The sequence below is a fragment of the Habropoda laboriosa genome, unplaced genomic scaffold, assembly GCF_001263275.1.
Source record: "Habropoda laboriosa isolate 0110345459 unplaced genomic scaffold, ASM126327v1 scaffold210, whole genome shotgun sequence".
NCBI lineage: Eukaryota > Metazoa > Arthropoda > Insecta > Hymenoptera > Apidae > Habropoda > Habropoda laboriosa.
The window spans coordinates 409,053-433,322 of NW_017100373.1; the positions used below are offsets into that span (position 1 = coordinate 409,053).

General features: G+C 41.0%; 3 protein-coding genes across 3 annotated transcripts; 1 reads left to right on the plus strand and 2 right to left on the minus strand.

The window, feature by feature from the left end:
• Positions 1-4,941: 4,941 nt before the first annotated feature.
• Positions 4,942-16,041, minus strand: LOC108574829. Its single transcript, XM_017937475.1, has 9 exons — positions 15,467-16,041; positions 14,887-14,999; positions 14,655-14,712; positions 7,837-7,894; positions 7,486-7,567; positions 6,527-6,615; positions 5,972-6,038; positions 5,392-5,582; positions 4,942-5,086 (listed from the first exon to the last, which is right to left on the minus strand). The coding sequence occupies exons 1-9, from the start codon at positions 15,528-15,530 to the stop codon at positions 4,942-4,944; spliced, it is 867 nt and encodes a 288-aa protein (XP_017792964.1). The 5' UTR covers positions 15,531-16,041.
• Positions 16,042-18,167: 2,126 nt separating this feature from the next.
• On the plus strand, positions 18,168-20,651 carry LOC108574899 (acid phosphatase type 7). The gene is made up of 7 exons (XM_017937563.1): positions 18,168-18,549; positions 18,652-18,846; positions 18,920-19,247; positions 19,327-19,509; positions 19,571-19,790; positions 19,858-20,052; positions 20,126-20,651. Exons 1-7 carry the CDS (start codon positions 18,450-18,452, stop codon positions 20,225-20,227), a joined length of 1,323 nt encoding a protein of 440 aa, XP_017793052.1. The 5' UTR covers positions 18,168-18,449; the 3' UTR covers positions 20,228-20,651.
• Positions 20,652-21,854: 1,203 nt separating this feature from the next.
• On the minus strand, positions 21,855-24,261 carry LOC108574911 (RAC serine/threonine-protein kinase). Its single transcript, XM_017937576.1, has 6 exons — positions 24,053-24,261; positions 23,463-23,730; positions 22,956-23,382; positions 22,606-22,876; positions 22,284-22,520; positions 21,855-22,195 (listed from the first exon to the last, which is right to left on the minus strand). The coding sequence occupies exons 1-6, from the start codon at positions 24,132-24,134 to the stop codon at positions 21,855-21,857; spliced, it is 1,626 nt and encodes a 541-aa protein (XP_017793065.1). The 5' UTR covers positions 24,135-24,261.
• Positions 24,262-24,270: the final 9 nt, after the last annotated feature.

A 24,270-nucleotide genomic window follows, 5' to 3' on the forward strand; every position in this document is an offset into this window, starting at 1 on the left:
GATACAGGAGAACAATGGGCTGCAATTGTGTCTCTATACTTCATTATCGCGATGGTTGTACTCTAACGACACGATTTAAAGTCCCTATATCTACATTAAATTAGCAATTTATCATCGACGTTTAATTTTAGAGAAAGAAAATGTCCAGTTATCGACGGAGAAACTCTTCGACGTGGTATATTTGAAAAAAAAAAGGAGGCCAATATTGGAAAAAGGAATACAAAATGCGTTCTAGCTCTCGATAAATGGTAGAAACACGACGGTTTCAAGAGGAGATCTTTTATCGACAGGCGTAAGTGCATATCGCGTGGCATAAAGGTCATCGGAAACAAGGAATTAATCGAGCTTTCGGCTGAGAGAGTGAAGAGGATGGGCGAGAGAGAAAGAGAGAGTAATTTCACACGGGCCAGCAACGATGATTAAAAACGAATATCTTGGATCGGTATTTCGCGAGTAAATGCGGATCTTCTCGCGCGACGACGAACGCACACAGGCGAATAAAAAGCGTCGAATGACGCGCATAATACCAGCTGCGGAACAATAGGAAAGGCCGCCGTTGACGGTGCCAATGCCGTCATCCTCATTACCCGCCTCCGCCCTTCTCTCATTCCTTCTTTCTCTACAAATTTTTCCATCTTTTTCTTCCCCTTGTCTCATTTACCATGTCACTTTCCATCGTCCCTGTACCATCCTTCCTTCTCTCTCTCCTTTGCTTGTCCGCGTGGCTTTTATTTTGAAAGCGGGATACGTGGTCGGAACAGGAAACGCCATGGGAGAGTGAGCAATCGGTATTCCATGGTTGTGTCTCACGGAGAGCCTCCACGAAACGCTGCCGACCACGAGAACCGGACCTAGAGCCAGCGTTCTCCACTGGACAAAGAGAGAGAAAGAGAGAACTCTTCCAGCCCAACGGCGACCAAGCTCGATTTTCGCCTGATCAAAGCTGTTTGCCTTTGTCTCGCTAATCGAACGAAGAATCACTATACATATAATTTCGAACCTGAGGATCGATTCGAGAGGAAAAGTTTTCTTCCCCACGTTGAAAACTTTCGAGCTTTTACCACTGGACACATTTCAGCAATTGAAGGGTTACATACATACACATACAGGGTGTTTCGTTTAACTGGAAACGACGGAATACCTCACGAGGGGTTGAAATGATCAAAAAAATGTTCTTACAAAAGTTGTTTAGTATCAAGGGGTACATTGCGTAATATAAACAATTTTTCTGTAGGTGTAGTGGTAGGGGAGATATTAAAGTCAAGTTTATTTTTTTAAATATCCTTGTATTCATAATATGATAGTGTTTGTTACGACGAATACAATGACCTATCACATAATATCTTTCCGTGCAAAGAAAGTCATAAATTAGATCTGCAGTTAGATGAACGCAAGCCGCTAGCGTACTTACTTACATTGCTGTATCGACTTGCAGTTATGCCGTGTCAATCAGGCTGTGCTTCTTATTTCCCTCTATGTCTCTACCTCAAAGGTCCTTTTCACGTGACAGTGCTATCCATTTATACCCAATCAATTCTTTCATTTCTGGCCAAATGTTCTCTCTACTATGAAATAAGTGCCAATATTGTAACAAACTGTACATAAATGAATTTTAGTCTTCACTGTTACAATACTGGCACTTCCTTCGTAGTAGGGAGAACATTTGGTCAAAAATGGAAGAACTGATTTGGTATAAATGGATAGCGCCGTCACGTGAAAAGGACCTTCAAAGTAGAGACATAAGGGGAGATATGAACCACAGCCTGATTGTATAAGTAAGTACGCTAGCGGCTTGCGTTCATCTAACTCCGGATCTAATTTATGACTTTCTTTGCACGAAATGATATTATGTGATATTGTATTCGTACTCAACAAACACGACCATACTATGAATACAAAGATACAGACTTGTATTTAAAACAATTAACTTCAATTTGATATCTCTCCCACCATTACACCTACTGCAAAATTATTTATATTACGCACCGTCCCCCTTGATACCAAACAACTTTTGTAAGAACATTTTTTGATAACTTCAACCCCTCGTGAGATATTCCATCGTTTCCAGTTAAACGAAACACCGTGCTATGTAGGTAGCTAAAAACTTTTATTTTCAGATTTTGGGAAAAGTGAAATTTTTAATACCGGCTACATTTCTGTTTAAAAAGAGAGGAAAAGTAACATTGACGAGAATCAAAGTGACAATTTGAAAAGGCTAGGTAGATCAATTGGAGACATTCCAAACCATTTCCAAAGAAGAATTCGTAGCTATAAATAGACGTTGAGCGACGAAGGAGGAAAGTCCACTGAATGAGAAATAGAAGGAGGAAAGCAACGATAATGCGACAGGAAAATAGCAGCAACGGTCCGCTTAAGGCGACGCGCGCGATCGAGTCCTCGGGCTGCGCCATACCGTCAAATGCAAATCCGCTTCGTAGGTACTGACTGCGACGTGAAAAAATGTTATACGAGTCGGGGGGACGAGAGCCTGAGCGTGGACGTCTCGATATCGATTTCGTCACTGCAAATCGATATCCGTGGCTCGGATAATGGACACCAGATCACGAATCGCAGAAACTCGGTTACGGGGTGCTTATCATCGAGAAAGTCTTTCTTCCTTTCTTTCACTGTAGGGATTCAAAACTGTACATATATATATTTTCATATAAAAAAAAGTAAAAAGTTTTCAGGTTTCTGAGTTTTCTGATGCACGTAACTACTTCAATTCCCCAAAATGTAATTTCTTCGCGATTTAACCGCGAGATAAAGTTCAAAAAGGAGCGGCCAATCGTTCGACCAGTCATCGTCAACAAGATTATTCGAGCAGCGAGTCGTCAACATCCGTCCAGCTGATAAACGAGTGCTTTCGAAATAGGAAATTCGCCGCGCGCAAACGAGTGCCTCAACCTAAAGGGCTTTCGAAGGGGTTTAACCGAGAAAACGTGGCAGCCAAGCCGGCGAAAAAGAATTGGGACACGCTACTTGATCGCGATCCATACCGAAAACGAGCGTATATACGTAGTGAAAAAAATCGTGATCCAGCGTCAACCCAGTTCCAAGACCTCAAAACCGGTGGCTCGTGTTGGCATAGTCGGCACGTCGAGCTCACAGAACCGAAAGCACTCGTTTTCAACCATTCACGCTGTGTTCTCGTGTAAAAGTGGCCCCGGGGATGTCAATGGGCGCATTCATTCGCACCTGTACGACCCCCCCCCCCCTCTCACTCTCTCTCTCTCTCTCGCGACCCTTCTCTATGAATAACTCGAAGGTAATTTTCTTTCCTGCCTGGAGAACCCTACGAGTGTTCACGACGAGGAGCACGCTCGACGAAAAATAATTTGCATTCGCTAGTAAAGAGGTGGGCAGATATAGCGGTGACATTTTATCAAGATAAATGCCGGAGGACTAATTTCTTGAATTCTATCCAGTAATTAAGGAAGCAAATCCAAAGATCAAAAATGAAATGGTGGAAAGGAGCGGTTGGAATGCCTGTCCGTCTTTACAGGGCTCGTGGCACGCCATTCGTCTCTGTCTTCGGGACGCGAGAAGACAACCGAAGGGAAAAGAAAAGGCGAGAGAAGGGCAGTGATGAGAGAAAGAAGAGGGGAAAGGAGGAATCACGAGTCAACGTGGCAGCGTTTCCCAATCTTGCGTGTCTCGATGCTATCCTCGCGAAACGTAATCCTCTTGATAAGTGAAAATCATCGAATACACGTTCCTTCTATATTTGCATCGTGATTTTACACCTGAAAATCCAAACTGAGCCATCAATTGTATCTAAAAGAACACCCAAAGTATTAAAGTGTTAGCCTTCAAGTGAAAAGTCAAGGTATATCAAAGTTGAAAGAATATGCTGTATATCTGAAAAGTTAATCTGGATATGCGTGTTCGAAATTTGACAAAGAACACAGAATGGAGAGTGCACAGGTTGGGAAACGCTGGGCTAGAGCGAGACCGTGCGCCGCGAGGACTGGAAAACGCATTGTTTAGGCTGCACTTACACTAGCCCACCGGTGGGTGTGTCACGCGCGTGAAATACCGGCGAAGTGACTCTGTAGAGAGAGGAAGGGATCCACTTCGTCGGTGCTCGAGCCACGTCGGAGATTCCAGTGGACCTATTCGAGCCTGGCCAGCTTCCGTTGCCCCGTTTTCTGTGAATTAATTACCTTCCTCGCCGATAAATCGACCTTCGATTAAAGTTTCCAGCATGCTTTCCGAAAGAAAAAGAAAATCTAACAACGTTCAAGGCTCGACACGTTTCTCTTCAAATTTGAACGAATACTTCCGGTGTGGAGAAATGGGATTTTTCGGAGGAATTTCTCTTTTGATCTTTCGCAGGAGGCGAAATGGACGACGATATTGCATTACGCTATTCCATTAGCATTATTATCCTTATTGCATTATAATTGCAGAGCTCCCGGCTGCGCTCCGACCCGGAGATTAATTCGTGTCCCCCAGATTCGTCTCTACTTATCACACAGCTCGGAAATTTCATTAACACATCCCCTGTGCACACTGAAATCAGTCACTTCCAGAAAAGCTACGAACACCTACATATGTACCTCTTTTTAGTAGTTCCATTGCTTTTAAATGACACTGCTAACTTCGATTATTCTCTTCGTAACCATAGAATCTACTCTATATCTCAACCATGGAACAAGTTCCTTGGCAGTTTAGAAATAAAATTACACGGAATAAAAATCATCTGATATAAATAGAGGAGACACAGTGGAACATCGTGCGCCGCAACGTTAGAGTAACCAGGACACGGGTGTGAAACGAGTCACGGACTTGCTCCTCCTATCTGCCCACGTATGTTGCGACTCTCCTCTAGCCGGTTTCCCCCAATAACGGAGATTCCCGGTGCTCAGCTGCTCGCGAGAACATGTTCACCGCGCGACATCTAACAGTCACCTGCGGAGTTCTCTTCTCGTAAGTAAGCTAACGGAGTACCGAAGTAGCTGCAACTGCATTAGACGGAGCCTGCAGAGAACTATGTACCGAGAATCTACGCCCACCAATTTCCTTCTTCTCTTGTGAAACATTCGCAACAACCATTACAGACACTCTACAGTGATCTGTAAAGCTAAACAATATCAAGAAATAAACATGATTCAGAATTGATCGGATAGTCTATGCATACGTCCTCAGTTTAGGTCCGAATAGATATAATTCCGAATTGCCAGACATACCCTGAAGAAGTTAGTTACGAAACGTTAGGATAAAATTCCTAGTGGGCACGGTTTAGACAAAGCCTAAAATTCTTAAACTTCTTCAGAGTTGCGCAATTAACAGTGATTATTTAATTTGTATACACGCATATATGTATATATATGAACACATCGAGAAGGAAACGCATGCTTTAGGAGGATGATTGAATTTGGTACTCACCTGCAAATGGGCTTCTGGTCGTCACGTTCATCCGGTGGATTGAGGAAATTAGCGTCGTTCACCGCTGAAGAGGTGGATCCCCGCGGCGACCTTGGGCCGCCGTCCGGTTCCCCGATCAGGACTTCTGTCTGACCATTTTGGAAGGGACTGCTGGCACGTCGTTCACCGACTCTTCCGCCTTGTACCGGTGTCTGCAAGATGAATCACCGTTTCACGATTATATTAATGATTTCACATTACAGATTAAGCACGAAAAGTTCAACTCGCAAGTTTCAATCCCTATAGCATGACGAACAACTAAGCTCTGTACAGAGTTTACGCGAGCTACACTAGACAGTTGGAAATTTTCGATACAAGCACCGTTCCGTATCGAAGAATTGAATAATTTTTCCGGAATTCTTCGCGGTATTATTCGCGATTAATTATGCAAGAATCGCGATTCCAGGAAATGGTTGCCTCACACTTGTGCTTACATAAGCAATGCAAAACGAAGGAGAAATCATTTTTAAGAATATTAAAATCTCTATATAGAGATAGGTTAATTTAGAAATAGAAAAAGAATCGGAGATTTTCAACTCACCAAAAGTTTCGTCTCCTCGTGGCAGCTCTGTTGTTTCTCAGACGCGTCCTTTTTAGTGCTGAGTTCCCTGACAAGCACGAAATCAAACGAGGCACCTTAGACCGTACACGGGTTCGATTTTTAACACGCTGATGCGTCAGGAAGAAAAACAATGACGCGATACGCGCGATTGTTGCAGAAGCAATGGGATATCAATCACGCCAATCGCAATTTCTCACATCCGGTTTGTAATTGTGCTTCCCATTGCGGTGTTCGTACCATCGTTTTGTGCCATACAGATAAACAAGTACGACCCAAACGCGCGCGAATCCTCGAAACCGTTAAACTTCTGTTACGGCAAATAAAAACGCCGTTCTTCGCGATAATCATTCGATTGTCCACGCTGCTGTACACAGTAGATATGACCAGGACCGTGGATAGAGAGGATAATAAAAAAAAAAGAAACGAAGGAAGGAGAGAACGGTTGAAAGAGCACAGAGAAAGAAAGAAATAGAAACGATTAACGACGGAGAATAACGGAGGGAAGTGAAATAGCAAGAATGAAACGCCACTTACTTGTCGGCAAGCGTCACGGTAATTTGGTTGCCCGTCACATTTTTGCCCGCGCTGTCCCCGCCGCTCGTGGACGCGACCGCCTCGTTGATCTGCGCACACAGGTGAACGCATAAAACAATCAGCTGTGGTTTCTCGCCACGCGGAAAACAAAACTACGATCGATTCGTCGTGTCCCTTCTTTTCCTCGTCGCCCTTTCTTTTTGACACGCACGACACACGGCCAGCCATCAGACGGGAAAAAGAAGGAAAACTGTGTGTTTCTGTGTGTAAATGTGTATAACACTCTAGTGATACGGTTTTCGGACCACAACCTGTGGAATACGCGAGTTGCACTCATCCAAGGACGCGCATGATCGCGACTACCACTCACTCCACTCGCTCGCTCGTTTACTTTGCATTCCACATATCATAAGCAGCCCCCGTGACGATTTCCCTGTCCGTCGTTTCTCGTTCGATGAATCGTAGTAGCGCTGTTCGCAATCGCCATTTCGATTACAACGTTCGATAGGATCGAATGGGTACTAATTGTTCGAATACAATGGAGACAACCATTTGATTGGCCACTTTATCTCTGATGCTGTTCTCGCTGTGTTTGCAAAGGGAATCGATTTTAATCGCACCTGCTTCACGATTAACACCTTCCCTGTTACCACGAAAACTCCTATATTCAAGATATCTAACTCTTTAAATAAACATTAACGAATTACAATTATCCCGTACCATACATGAGTCAGCTGTGACAGTGAAGACGTTAACCATTTCTTTCGAATCTAATAGAAACAGATGTGACCCTCTCGACACGAATATCTCCACTGTAATATTACGTAAAGCGATAGCAAGGTAGGATCTTTCTCGGCCAGCACGGTGAAAGGCCTGCACAATCCTCTTTTCCACGAATCTATCGAAACGTCCAAACTGCAAAGGCCATCCGTTGTAATTGCTCGCAACAAGCCTCTTACCTGCTGGTGCAGAATCGCTTGAATATCGCGCGGCTGAATCCTCCAGTGGGATGCCAGTCGCTGCAATCGTTCCTTTGCGCGCCTGCAACAAAAGCATGTTCCCCATTATTACAATCGAACAGATATTTCCCACTTGGCGATTAGAGAAGGTCAGAGTGGGGCTAAAATTAGAAGCAAACGCGGCTCGTAAAACTCGTTCGTTCGCATTGCAGGAAGTGCCAGTGAACTTAATGCCAACATTCCAAATCCGGGACAAAGAAACTGCAAAGGCGCCAGAGGTATTTTGGCCTCGAACGAATAAAGGACATGTAATTACCACGAATTTCTTCTGTTTCGCTTAGAAGTAATTACCTTTCGACGGCGATGACCCAAGCTTCCCGCACCCGACCAGCGTTGAACCCGTCCAGCTCTACTGTCAACAATTTCAAAGCAATTAGTCGCGAGCACTATACACCGTTTATCTTTAATTCTATCCTTCCTAGCTCTCCCAAAACATACAATAATTTCCCTACCTAACGCTACCACACACGCATTGTTAAATAACTTTTCAACCGTTACGAAACCCTCGTGAAACCAACGGATTACTTTTTCTACCGACCAGTACCGTTTCCAAGAGTCGCGACTTCCTCGTCAGTCTCTTCTGTTTCTTCGTCATCTATGAACTTGATGGTAGATAGGTCAAAGTGAGCAGCCACATCCTCTGTCTGCTCGACAACTGTGCCGAAATCAATGGATTTAGTTCCATCGTCGACGATCGATTCGTCGATAACGAACGTTTGTCCCTCGACTTCTGATTTCGTCGAGCAACCACAGAGGAGTATCCTGCGGAGGAACTTGGACATCTTCTCAAGGATCTTCACCAAAATGATAGACGCTTTTGCAACAAACACTAGCCATGCTTTCTTAAATGACACACTCAAATATTACGTTTTCTTTCGCAGATACGATTAAGATACTTTTTAAATTTGGTTTGGTGAAATCTGATGAACGTTCTAGACGATCAGAGACTACTTCTCGCGCACGTGTCGCCGACCCATAGAAAATAAACTCTCCACCGAGGAATGGATGGCACCGCAACTGCCTCGACCAAGGGGTTTATATTTGGACACCGCACAGTGGCATGGCTGGTAAAAATCAACCGACAGAGACGAGTTCGACGCACTTTACGCCAATGTGATCGTCGTTTTATTTGTTCGTTTGTTTATTCTAGTGGATGTTCACGTTTGGTCGAAGCGGGTCTATTGAATGTCGAGTACTTAATGATCTCTTCAGTGGGTACATGTGTTCATCTTTGATCGTTCATTTTATTAAACGTTCAAATCATACACGTATAAGGAGCGTCGAGGATAAATATTTGCTTTCTTCTCGAAAGGTAAAAGTACATCGGAAAGGTATCTGTTTAACTTGATCACGTTTAGAAGTACCTGCACACCTCGCAACGTGCATTTAGTATTCAACTATGCAGTGAGACAAGGTCTTAACAAAGCCATGCTTCCCAATGAAAATACACGAATAAAACCCAAATATTTCCATGTTACGTCAAGGTTGGAAACCGGAATTATTTCATTACGGTTCTTTTTACCCCTAAAGCCCGGCGTTTTCGCTCTGGCAGCAATCTTATAATCGGTGACACTCGAAGGTAACGCGGAAACCGGCGCTGACCCGGAAGCGAGTTCGAGTCAGCAGAATTTTCATTATTTTCCCAGCATCGGGTTTTATGAGCCAGCGGCTCGTTCTCTGAACAACGTGTATTAAGTTGAACGCGATACAACGCTTAAAACGTGATATTCACGTGACCTACGTGAATTTTCCAGTCAAATTACAAATTTAACCATACGAAACTCGAGAAACTCGTGTCCTTTAATTAATACCAGCCTTGACCTTCCCAAAATAAGTCCGATAAATCGATTCGTTCCTTTGTCCAACGAAGAAACAAAGAAACGAAAGTGATTCAGATGGAAGGACGGATTGAAACGAATCTGCCTTGATTAGCGTGGAAAGAACGCGGAGGAGGAATCTTGGTCGAGAAGGCTCGAGTAGGGCGCGTGGGGATGATCCAAAAGAAGGCCTCGACAAAGCGTGATCGTTCTACCTATTATCTCTAGACAGGCCAATCAAGCTGAGTAGAGCAATTCACATGCAGATTCATCGCTGGCGAACAGGGTTACAGCGGCATTAACGCGCGCAAATTTATCCACTCGGTGCATTCGCAAAGAAAATTCGCAACAATCCGCCGTTCTGTCTCTTTTTCAAGCGTTCAAACTTGGCACCGATCCAGAACGTGTTCGAACGCGAGTCAGAGATTCGGAGGAAGCTCCATTCGAACGAATTTTCAAGGGCGAGTCGCGACACCCACGCCAGCGAGAACTTCGTTCCGAGAGTTTTCTCCGAAGATGTATCGCTGTGCAACTTTCGAAAACACGCTAGAAAGAGAAAATTTCAGCCGAGTTGTTGGACATGACGGAATAAACGAAACGAGCAGCTCTGCCAAGGATTCTCCACGGTTTCCACTGTAAAGGAAAAAAGCTGGAAAGCACGAGTGCAAGTCGCGTAATCGAAAAATTCGTCGAATCTGGGTCAAACAACTCGTGACCTTCCTCGTGTGAGGCTCGCGAGTCTAACAAAGCACCAGGGAAACGTCCGACTCCGCGGAAACGCGGCAAGCGCGAGATTGACGCGAAAAAAACCGCGGACCAAGGAACCAAGGCAATTTCGAGATGAAATGCCGGAGGACATGGCACACGTCTACGGAGAAAAGTCTAGCTAACGAGGGGGACGATTAGCATTTTCTCCTAAGGTGAAGACTCTCTAAAGTAAATCTGGCGGAAAATTACGGGCAGTCACGCTCGAACGTGCGTCGAAATCAATTTCTGACGAATTCGGGTCGAGTAAAACGGTACTCTTTTAGCGCTAACACAATTTAACCCTTTAGCCGTGTCCTCTCAAGAGAGGACAAATCGTTTTTCTTTTCTTATAAACAACGCAAATTCTGATATAATTCGAATACTCTGAATTATCCTACCTGTGCAATATGCAACTCTATGTCTCTACTTACGTCAGCTTTTGTAGATAAAAAGGTAATCGATCGATCGGTCAATAGGAATGTAGCATAATTACAAATACTGTTTCTTTGTACTCCGATAAAATGACGTTCACGTTAATGCTAAAAAGATATTCGTAATGAAATAAACGAACAAATTCCTAAGAGTTAAGAAGTTCTATCACGTAGACACGAGTTTGACAGGCGTCGCGACGCCAGTACACGCGGCTGTGACGCGCGAATGCAGCAGACGGCGATGCTGTACGGTATAAGAGTGCGGCCGGGCTTCGATCATAGTCAATTCGTAAACGCTTGATACGCGTAACCAGGCGAAAACCAGTTTTCTAACTGTATAGGCGTCCGCCGGTGCACCGTCTGTTGTGTACGTTGTACGTTGTACAACCGAATAGTGGAAGTCGACTCATTGTACACCTCATAGCGATTCGTGGGAGGCTCTTTTATACGATGTCACAGAAGACTGTGTGTAATATCGATAAGAGCGCGTACCGTGTCAGCGAAATAGCCGGCCTTTTCTTCGGTGCGTTTCACCTATCTTCCATGTACACTGGAAATGGGGCATTAACTATGCCCCGGGAAGGGAAAGAATTCCTTGAGAGAAATTCTTCGTTCCACGAGGTCACCGCGTGCTTTTATTAAAGAGTCCACCTGCTTGATCTAGAATATCGTAGTGAGGCTATTTTTAATTATCCGACAGGTAAAAGCAACGAGAATGTTCACGATTATATCGTGAAACGTTCGAGTGGCGTGCTTTTCACGCGGCTACGTGAAATTCCTGAAATCGTTCCGGTAGAACGCGACGTTACTCTTCGTCCCAGCGTGAAAGTAAATTCGATTAGCGACGGCCACTTTCCACTCGCTACAGAGCAAATTCAATTCACGTCGTTCGATAAGATCGAATACCATTAACAGTGGAGAACGCAATGCCTAAATTGCTCTATCGCGTAATCTGAAACACTGCGAGGAACACTCTTGCTCCAAGAACCTTCATAAATTGTTCATTTATGCTTTTCTGCTGTTTTCGTCCATTTTTGTTACCTTTCATTTAATACATAATGCGTTTCTTTCTTTTTTAGGTTAGACTTGTTTCAACGAAGAAACCGCGTTGCACAAGTTTCTAAAAATACATGAAAAAATTCGTATCACTTGCGGGATGACCTGCTGATCGAACGAGTGCGGCATAAATATTTTCCACCGATCTATTTCTCCCCTGCCACCCCTCGACCATGCGAGGCACACCTACACGTAGAGAAACGAGAGCTCGTTCTCCGTCTTCCATCTCCTCTTTTTCCACTTCCTCCTGTTCCGACCGTCCAGTAATTGTCCCGTGCTCGCCATGCGTGCAACGCTTCCCTGTTTTCTACGGAACTACAAATGATACCCTCGAATATTCGCATTCAGGAATCGATTAACCGTTTCCTCTGACGCGCTATCGATCACGCATCAGCAAAGAGAAAGAGTTTCGATCCCGTTTGAGAAGGTTAGGGACTCGGAATCGCGTGTTCCCATAGACAGCCTTTAATTCCCGTGTTACGTCAAAAGATGGCACGGGTTTTTGCACGTCAAGTGCCGCTCCCCCTTGCAAATTTTTCTATGCCATGCGCGAAACGAATTCTACGACTACGACAGTGTTTGATGTATAAGAATGTTCTGAATCAAATTAAAGACAAATTTCCTTGCCATAGATGGCTTAGAAGTATAGAAGACACGCTGTATACGCGTGAAAGTGTCTCGATGAAAACACAGGCCATTCACGGAAATATCGAGGCAAAGTTGGCGAGGCAGCGATACGGAAAAAAAGGTGGAAACGCACGCAGGCTCGATACGCGTGCTGCGCCGACCGATTGTTGTTGTTCGTCGGCAAAACATTCGCATTATTCGCCATACGTAAAGACGAACAGCCATGCACGCTCTTTTATCAGGCTGGTAATGCGTTACCGCTATATAGGAACGCAATTTTTTACCGTGAAACGCGCGCTAACTCTGCCGGCATGGATCGTACGCCAATTTTATTATCGATTCTGAAGCATCGCAGGAATTCTTACATCGCGATTAAAACTGTAATACGAGAGCATTTTTTCCGAACCCTGTCCCTAATAAACGCACTTTTTCACCCTTTATGGAGTTGCTCGACCATTAGAGGTTATTTACTTTTACAAAACACGATTAATTACCGATTGAACGAAGCGACATTTACAGACATTCGATCGTAAATCGATAATTAACTTGTTAAGTAGGAGAAATGATTTAATTTGTCATTCAGAAAGTTTTCAATGAACAATCGATCTAGTTAACAGGTTAAGTAAATGCAATAGCGAATCACTGCAAAGAATAAACGAAATATCGATGACGTCAAAGTTCGAGGATCGTCGAGAAAGCAAAATGAAAGAAAATCGATCGATCGATCGATTCCACGGAACTTCACTGCATAGAGCAAATTCTCTTCCATTATCGCTCGTGCTCGTGTTTTACTGCAATTCGGAAACAAGAGACACAAAGAGGGAGAAAGAAATGGAAAAAGAGAACGCACCTCGAACACCTTTTTTTTCCGAGTGACACGAGCGGAACTCGTTTTCAACAGTTCGATTCAGCGACGTGCTCGCGCAATATTCAGCTACTTCCGAACTTTTGTCCCTACACTTTACAGTACGACGGAGAAACACTCCTATTGCCTCTCGCCGATTATAATTGCATCTGACACCGATTACCTCTCTAGCCCAGAAACTGCAACCGCAACGGATTCCTCGTGTCCGTTTTCGCGGACGGAAACACAGCTATTAATATGTCACGTAACGATGACACATTGCTCGAGCCTTCCCTACCAAACCGAACGAAAACTCATTTCTCTTCCAGATAGGGCACGTATGCAACGAGAACGAACCTGATTACGCAACAATCGAACGGAGGACGAACAGGAACGTGGCCTTAAAAAGCAACGTCGAAAAGAAGAAAAGAGTGTGAGAGAGAGAGAGAGAGAGAGAGAGGAAAAGGAGCAAAAAGAGGAACAATCACCTTTTGTATCGACTGGCCCGCCGTACTGCGATCCACAATTAACGGTAACCAGCTCGAAATCGCATCTGCGATGTCCTGAAAGATTCGTGGACGAACCCAGCTGCCATCTAGCTCCTCCTGATTCCCTCGACCGGTAAGATAAGCGAGTTACAGGGGACACAGAGTGAGAGAGACACAAGATACGGTGAACACGAGTACACAGAGAGACACCACGAACGCACTGCACTGAACGCACTGGAGAACGATGCTTCCTGGTTATACGAATGGAACCGCGGTATTGAACTGCCACGACAAAATATCGTGCAAAATCGCGTTGGCAGGCACGCGAAAACGAGATGGGAGGTTAGGAGGACGGTAAGAGTACGCGGAATGCCGCGGAACCGCTGGCACCTATGTACGGTTCCGTACTAGTGAGGACCGAACGTGACAGCGGATACATTCGAAGGTTAGATTCCCTCCGTTTGCGGTGTGTGTTTGCCTCTCGCCAAGTTCTCCTCGTTGTCTCCCCCCTCTATGTGATATCGTCTCCGTTACACACAAGCGGCGACCTGAACGTTTACCTGGCGAACGCCGGAATCGCACGACGAAACACGAAATCGGCCGACGATTTCTGTCTACATACTCGTTTGAATCCTATGAACTATGATTCTAAACGGAAATGGGAAACTTTTAAACGAAACTTCGTTTAGTAAAAGGTTCTATGTGCAGCCGTGAGGGAGGAGTTAAACAATGTGTCTGTGGTAATATTGATTTCTAGTTCACGAAAATGGTGAATCATTTGCAGATTAAAGAAGATCACGTTGAATACTAAATTGACAGAATAGTTTTTACCTTCAATGAGTACTTTCATCGCTAATTTTTCGATACCTAATTTTATAACATAATACACATGTCCCCCTTCACAATTCCGTTAATTTCGAAATTTTCTACCTCTATTTACGTATATAAGTAAAAAATAACTAGACTGAGATTAAATTTTCTATTCTCAAGTGGCATTCTTTGTGACTACCAAATCATGCGAAATTATTCGCAAATTCTTATCCACTATTAAAGTACTTACAAGTTAAAGTAGATAGTAAACGTGTCTAAAAACACTTACCCATCTTGTTCCCGCTCCTTCTCCGCACTCGCAGACATATCGTTCGTGATTCGATGCACTGAGGAAAGAAAACAATCGATCAATCGATAAGTGAATCAACGTTTGCTTCTATCGACTCGAAACTATCGAAATACAATCGAAATAAATAATCTATTACGCAATTTTGAAGATTTACAAAAAAAAAAAAAAAGAAAAGAAAAATATAAAATTGTGTAAGTAAAACATTAAATACCTGATATATATATTGAATAACTTCAGATTGGCTGGCATTCTCCAATGTACTACCGTTAACTTGTAAAATTTCATCGGCCACTTCCAACGTGTCCGCGTTGTCAGCCGGTGAACCTGTTTAACACATTCCCAACAATTCACATCAGTAAAGTAATATCCTAATGAACGATAATATGAACCGTATAGAAATTGCAGTAACTCTACGTACAAAAGGAAAAAGGAGAAAATTTGACAACGAGACAAATTCGAGTGAAACAAGAGCGTATATGATCAAACCAGTAGATCGAGACTGTACACAGGACGAGCGGACGAGCCAATTCGTTTGTGTGTCAATGATTACACACGATAGCGTCCTCCTCGAGGGAAAAAAAAAAAAAAACAAGAGAGAAAGGAAAGAGAAAAAAAGGGTTTAACAATTCACGCCTACGTGCTTGACAAGCAACTTTGCTGACGCTCATTAAACAGTATGTAGTCAGTGCTAATTAAAAAAACAGAAGGAAAAAGAAAAAAAAAGAGATATTTCTCGATAAGCAACTGCGAGGAACAGCTCATTGTTTCTTAATTACACAATCGACACTCACCGTATAGTTTGATCTTGTCATTGTGGTTGATCAATATGATAATGTATCCCCCTAGATCGACCATTTTCGCTGGCTTCGTACGGTAGACGCTGGCCTACTCGATTACAAGGAGATGCTTCGGGCGAGCCTCGACGCGGCGTGCACGATTAAAAGTCGACGATAGGCGCAGCCGCCCCATCATCACCGAAAAAACGATTCGCCGATATTAACGTCGTTACCGCGTGCCATTCTTTCCGTTTCCTCTTGCATCTCATTCTACCATCATACCTGCCGACCTATATTCCCCACTAACAACACCCACGTTTCCGTAAACATAAACTCATCCTCCTTTTTTATTCTCTCTCAAATTCCTTTTCGCGCCTCTTCTCCAGATTTCAATAATAATGAGTTGCGGCACAGTTCATTCTCGCCGTCGGCTCTATTCGAATCGCCGATAGAATTCAAACTTCGAAACTTCACTAACGATTAGCTAAGGCTTTTGCGTCCACGTACACCGATTTACGACTAAAACGACAAGAGAACTAGCAACGGATATTCCTTAAGAAGATTGCTAACGAACACGTAACGTTGTCTGGCTGCTGGTCGTTTTTTCTTTTTTTATAAGTATGTTGCTGTTCTTTCCACTTACCACAATCTCCAGAAATCACAGAAACAATCTCTGTTATTTTTTTCTCTTTTTACTTATTGTTCTCTTTATAAGAGTAAAAAAATTCTGCAGAGAAATTTTAATGTTTTAACGTTGGTAAGTTGGCGCGAATAGTCCTGGAGGAAACCCTCACCGGGGCCCCGAACCTGGGCCCCCCTACATCCTTCTACAATCTCTTGTTCCTTGAACGATCACCGAGTTCAGAATCCCTCAAGTCCCAGTTTATTGATTAGAGCTTTCACTGAACGCGACTTCTCGGTTCTCGCTTCGGTCATCCTAGCTGCTTGCATCCTTGAGCGCATGGGTCTTTGCGAGTGACATACGTAATCCGCGAGGAAGAAGCCTCGATTCATAGAGACTGATCCACCACTGACTATCTTCATGCTAACACTGGATTAATACCGTCCTCGGTAGCTTTCGATTAAACGCACATCCTTTGGAGAATCTTATCACACGAAGGATCACACTCACAATCGTTGTTATTCTTATGCAATTCTGTCCTGTGTTCCTCTCGTTCCAATCTGGATTATCTTCGTTCCCTCCCTCCCTCGACGAAGGACACGTACGACATCCCTGGTTATCACTGGAACGATTAACCTTTACTCCCAACGAATATTGCTAATGCTTCCCTTTTTCCTCTGGACGTTTCACTACTTATATCTCGTTTCCCTTCGACTTTGACGGATAATCTCGTAGACTAGTAACAAATACGACCACCCTGCTCTGCCTTGAAGCACGTCACTTTTTCCATTCGACTAAAATCGCATCCAGGGATCGCAAGACACGATTTGATCGCATCGATTCACTGACACCGTACAACTAATTCGTACAGGGATCGTCCTGTCCGCTTCCCGCGATGCCGGAGCTTTAAGATATATCAGCGAGGATGGGTGTGAACCTGTGCGTGTTAACCGACGGCGGCAGTAGCCCTGACATCGCTTGTCGTTCGCTGATCTCCATCCCTCGCCGCAAAGCGGCGGCAGTGGCGGCAAAAAGCCACAGCGCCGTCGTCATTCTCGTAGCGGCAACCCCCCCATCTTCAAGTTTGCCAATCCGCTACCACTCCTTTCCCTCGCTTTTTGTTATCATCGAGTAACACCTTCATGGTATGTAGTATAGTATAGATTGATTTCTAGCAGCTTCATTTTAAAAAATGAATAAAAATATATAGATATATTTCTATGTACTTTTCTCGTGCTGTCCAAGAGGTTAGGCACAACCTGATTCAGCTATATTCACATTGAACCTGTTAGGCGTCTATTAAAAAATTCTATACGATGATAAATAATTTTATTAAGAAATAAAATCATTCTTGCCATAATTTTGTATTTCATTGGTAAAAGAAGACAGATGGTATTTTAGTTCGAACAGAACAAAGAAGAAAAACAGCGATTGTAATTAATACGATTGGAACATGCGCTCGCAATAGTGCATTTATTCACGTTTCTACGTGCATATTCGATGCGTAAAAACATGCCCGCGCACGTGCGACAGAATAAGAGAATTTTCTATTCAAGGAATAGAGAGAAAATACTGACAGGGCGCGTGATCAATATAGGGGATGCTAAACCCGTAATTGCCTGTCTAGTTTTCATGCTATTTTCTTTCAGCGTCCACCTTACGCGATTAACATCAGCTGACTCAATTTAAAAATATTTATAATCAATATTCTAGACGGCATTAAAATGTTGCTCGTTCGTATCCAACTTTTTATACTGGTAACCCCCTCGTACAGCATAAGTAATTATCCATACATGATGTTTAAATTTAGCCAATCAAAATTTATAGTTAAACATATCTTAACGTTCTTTATTCGCGACGATTTAATGTTCTGTACATTCCAAGTGCATTATGCAGCAACTTGTAATGCATTACAATTACGTTCGAGATGGCGCTACTACGCCAATAAATTTAGTTCATAAAACAGTTCGAGATAGACGAATTTATTGGTGTACGGGTTTAAATTTCGTTTCTATTTTAAATAATATTGAAATTAAATTGTCAACTGCTTGAAAATATTGTATCTGAAAAAAGTTTCTCATTGAATATCTTTAGTCGTTTATATCAATGAAATGCGATAAGTATAACTGTACCATGTTTAGACGAGTGCAGAACAAATAAAAGTTTCCTTGATAATATCTGATTCATTGTTTTTGACACATGATGATAAGCGATAAAAGTCCGTGCTTGTTACGAACAAACGCAGTATGTATTTTTACAAAATCGAACTAAAGCATTGCATTTAATTACTCGACAAAAGTCAGGACGGCGAACATCACGAATATCATTGTGATTAATAAATAGACGTAACTTCAACTATTAGTAAATTAATGAAGAATGACGTTATTCATTGGAGTTGTGTTTTTATCTTTGATTTCTACCACGCTGAGCGATGTTATTTACTATCAACCTGAAGCTGTACATCTTTCCTATGGAGGTAACACATACCAAAAATTATTTTCTTCATTACATGCTATTTCTTCGGGAGACTTCTCTACTAGATTGTGAACAAATATCAAAAAGACATTATAAATTTTAGACAATATTCATGACATTGTTGTGACATGGAGTACCCGGAATGATACAGAAGAATCAGTTGTCGAATATGGAATAGGAGAATTAATTTTTACAGCCACAGGAAATTCTACTCTCTTTATAGATGGTGGAAGTCAAAAACAAAAACAATATATTCATAGAGTATGGTTAAAAAATCTAACACCCAATAGTAAATATAGTAAGTAAAATAATTTCTTGCTTATATATAATTTTGCATAAGAACTATATACATGTATACATTCTTTTGATAGTTTATCACTGTGGTAGCAAATATGGATGGTCAAATGTATTTTATATGAAAACTGCTCCTGAAAAATCAACAAAATGGTCACCACAAATTGTAATCTTTGGTGATATGGGTAATGAAAATGCTCAGAGTTTATCCAGATTGCAGGAAGAAGCACAACGTGGATTATATGATGCAGCAATTCATGTTGGAGATTTTGCATATGACATGGACACAGATAATGCACATGTTGGGGATGAATTTATGAAACAAATAGAAGCAATTGCTGCATATTTACCATATATGACAGTACCTGGTAATCATGAAGAAAGATATAACTTTAGTAATTACAGGTCAGACTATATCCCAAACACTGGACTATCAATTCATTCATTTATAATTACATCATTGTTAATATATATCTGCTATTAGGTCTCGTTTTACAATGCCTGGAGATTCAGAAGGTTTATGGTACAGTTTTAACATAGGACCTATTCATTTTATAGGAATAGAAACAGAAGCTTATTACTTTATGAATTATGGTTTAAAGCAACTTGTTAAACAATATCAGTGGTTAGAGAAGGATTTAATAGAAGCAAATATGCCTAAAAATAGGTAAGTTTGTAATTATTTTTAACCTCATGATACGTTAAAAATTAATAAAATTTCTGTAAAGGGCACAACAACCATGGATAGTAACATTTGGTCATAGACCAATGTACTGTAGCAATAAAAATGCAGATGATTGTACCAACCACCAAAGCCTTGTCAGAGTTGGATTGCCATTTTTAAACTGGTTCAGTCTTGAAAACCTTTTTTTTAAGTACAAAGTAGATTTATTATTATGGGCTCATGAACATAGTTATGAACGTTTATGGCCCATGTACAACTTCACGGTAATCTACCATCATGGATACTGTTTTTAATTTTTTTTTAACTAACAAGAATAAACAAATTGTTTAGGTACATAATGGTAGTTATGAAGAACCATATACAAATTACAAAGCGCCTGTACATATCGTAACTGGATCAGCCGGGTGCAAGGAAGGTAGAGAAAAGTTTGTTCCACACAAACCGAAATGGTCCGCATATCGTAGTTCGGATTACGGGTACACAAGGATGAAGGCATACAACTGGACTCATCTCTATCTTGAACAGGTATTATACAGTTTGGAAAATAAAGGTGCAAGGAATGTTTGTTATTATTCATTTTACAATATTTCGATAATAGGTATCCGATGACAAGGGAGGTGCTGTTTTGGACCATGTTTGGCTCATAAAGAACGATAGTTTACCGGCGTACAATTTAGATCACCTTGCAAATGAAATATAGAACATACTTTAGGAAAAATTAATTAAAACGATATACAGGGTGCAACCCTTATAATGAACATCTAAATTATTTCTGCTGCTATTGAAAATAAGAAAAAATAAAAGCAGATTGTATGGTTTAAGGATATGCATCTGGTGACGATAAAATAAAACCACCGAGGTCATTTCAAGGTCGTCGACATTTTTTTGCGTATTAACATCTGTTTTTCATAATACGACATTGTAGCCGGCATCAAGTTGACCTTAAACAATAAAATATCAATGTCGATAACCTTGGGAGAGGAGAGAGGCTTTTGTATCGTCATCAGATGCACATCCTTAAATCATACAAATTCCTCTTAGTCTTTTTTCTTACTTTTAATAGCAAGAGAAATAATATAGATATTCATGAGATCCCCTGAATAGACATATCTTTTATCATTTTTCTCTTTCTCGACAATGTACCATGTTGTTTTGTGGTAAATAGCAAAATTGCATATTTATAGATCTCAAACAATTGACTTTAATTCTATTTTTTAAAAATTCCCCCTATTCCTTCTTGCATAAAAACGCATAGACTACAAAAATTTGCTAATTACAAATGAGATGGAAATTATTAATAATGCGTACGTACAATATAATCCTTTAATTGTTAAAACATAAATATATGTATGTATGTATATGGTGTGGGCGCGCGCGCGCGCGTGTGTGTGTGTGTGTAAAATCATTGTAGCATATAATATTAATAATATAATATTAGGGTAGCATTTCATATTTCCATCTGATTCTCACAATAAATCATTATTTGTCAATGAATTATGATGAATTAGCGCGATTTATACTAAGGAAAAGGAAAATTTCCTAATTCGACAGTACTAATATAACAAAGAAACTCTTCTTCGATGCTGAAAATCGATTTCAGATTTACACAATTCAATTAAAGTTGTTAATGTTTCTATGCTTCTACTTTTAAAATGGATGAACCATTTGACCATTGATTGGCTCCTTGCCAAGTGTAATTTGCTATTTTGGCTTCTGCTACAACAGTTGACTAATGAATTTAAAAAAATATCCAGGAACTGCCCTTTTATAAATTATTACAATAGGGTTGACAATGAAGCCAGAAATATGACGAATACTATCTTTGTTAAAGAAAGAACTGTATGTACGATTATCAAATAACGTTCTTCCACATAGAAGGAACGTGCCACTCTCTATAATATTAACACAGTTTATGAGGCAAACTTAACTTTCATTTTTCTCATTCCTTTTTCTATTCAAACAAAAAATCAATCCCCGTTATATCGCCGCGAACCTACTCAGCAGGTATAAATAGTATTAATTCAATTGGATCTTATAGTACACAATTTTTTCCATGTACAATTTCAATGAATATGTGCATGTATACACACATATACGCATACACGTGAATCTGCCATTGGAGATATGTGTTAAAACCTTTTAAAGATGCATAAAAAAGCATCATAAATTAGCAAAAACTGATATTTCAATTTATCTGCGTTAAAAAAAAATTCTTCCAAATTGATAGACAAATTGCGAATACTCTGCCGCAATCAAATGTCTGACTTTCTTTCACATGCAATTAGCCATACAACTCAATATGTAAACAAAGAAAACGCTTGATACTGTCAGTGATTAATGGAAACAATGGAAGAGGTTGCTGCTGAGTGACTTTCCTGATAGGAAAATTGGGGAAAATGTTCTTGTTCTTCAGCTATTGAATTTAAACCACCCCCACTACCTAAAAAGCCTTGATCAGGCGGCGTAAGTTCAACACTTTCACCCGTAAATTCGCTATCAAAATATCGGGTGTCCGTGTCAGAAGTTACTTGAGGTTTAAAAGGAGGAGGAATTTTTTTCTGTACAAGATCAGACCAATCAATCGACGAGAAAAATGCATGGTCCATGATTTCTTTCGCATCATTAGGTCCACCACCCAATCTTTTGCTTGGGTCTTTAATAAGTAGTCCTGCACAAAAAGGAAAAGCAAAACAAATTAACAACTAGTGTGTTGATCGATTTACAAAGGTAATTCTTTTCGTGTATTGTTTACTTACCACCGAGCATATCCTTTGCTTCGTTGGTAATCGTTCTAGGAAATCTTACTTCTTCCATCACAATAAGTGTGAAAAGCTTCTCATGGTCCTTGTTATAAAAAGGTAACCGACCACAGATCATTTCGTACATAACAACACCAACTCCCCACCAATCTACCGCCCGTCCATAGTCATTATCTTCTAGCACTTCTGGCGCAAGGTATTCAGGAGTTCCGCAGAATGTTTTCGTCGTTCTTCCTGAATGTTTGAAATGTTACCGGTATTTTTGTTTCTTTTTTCTTTAATTAAAAAATTTATACTTTAATTTGCACAACGTATTTACCATACGTTATATCTTCTTTACACAATCCAAAATCGGCTATTTTAATGTGTCCATCTTTGTCTAAAAGAAGGTTCTCTAATTTGAGATCACGGTAAATGATACCCTGCGAGTGAAGGTAGCCTAAAGCCGAAATTATTTCAGCGCCATAAAATCGAGTACGATCCTCTCCAAATACACGAGAACGCCTCAAATGAAAGAACAACTCTCCTCCATTCACATACTCCATTACAAAACAAAGCCTATCGGCTGTTTGAAAACTATACTTTAAAGACTGTAAAGCGGAAAATATTAAATATGTATTAATATTATACATATTTAGAGAGTAATATAATGATACGTAAAACACGTACAATTAGGAACGGGTGATTAGTAGTACGTAGCACTCTATTCTCAGTAAGTGTGTGCGCAACTTCGTCTTTACGAATAATAACTTCTTTTCGTAATATTTTGATAGCATATAAGTGCCCTGTTGCTTTTTCTCTACAAAGAATTACCTTTCCAAATGTACCTTTGCCCAGAACTTTTAAAAATTCAAAATTTTCAAGAGTCTGTAAGAAAATAATACTACTTGAAGTTCCTTGAACACTAAATTTCGCAGACAGCTCATCAATGCTACCACCATCTGCATCTGAGGACACTACCCCAACAGATCCACATGAGTCTGACCTACCACCTCCTGAAGATTCCATGTCAACATCTTCTGATGAAGATGAATGTTGCATTTGTGTTGGCTGCTGTTGCGATTGTTTTTCACTTGCTAACCTGGCAGCTACATACCTATTTGAGAAAAAGTGATATTAGAAAAATCTTTAATTTTATTAAAAATTTTACTCCTTTAGATTTCTTAGAAGTCAAACCTGATTGCTGCCACCCAATCTTCTCTCTCTTGTTCTGTTTCTACATGAAATGTCCTTTCTATTACAGCTGCCCATTGTAAACCTCTTATGACAAATGTATAAGGTTTAGGTCTATCTACAGACATGATCTGACAACCACGAACAGTGAAATTGTTCAATGGTTGTGCCGCAGCTGCCATTTGTTGATCTGGCTTAGATTTGAACCCAACTAATGTACCATCATCTCGTAAAACAAAGTACCTTGATCTCCAATTTTTTATATGTTCTCCTATATAAGGAAAAATAAATTTTCACTTATTTATCATTTCTATTAATACCTAAATACCTTGTTTATTTTATAAATAAATAGCTAACAATGTCTAATCAGCGAAGGTGAAAATGAGCAATATAATTTTTCAAAGTACTTTCTAAAATTTCTGTAAAAAAACATTTCAATCGACATAATCTTGACATTTTGTTATTCAGAAGACTAAAAGATTTAAAAAGTCTATGGACAAAAATGAGAAAAAGTGGCTCAAATCTGTATTACACGCCCGTTTGAAGTAAAGTAAAAAAGTAAACATAAATATTATGAAACTGCTCTGTAGTACCGCGTTTTTGCAGCCAGCCTTCTTTAACGACACGCTGACCGCCGCCACCGGACGCTGCGACGTTCATCGCTGCGTCCCCCATAACTCCTTCTTTAATGCGCACTTGTATGCACTATCTTGATACTTCGTGTTTCCGTCCAAGCTCAATATTCCACGAAAATTGGCGAAATACAACAGCGAGGATGGCACGAGTATACAAACTTGAGCAATCATAGATA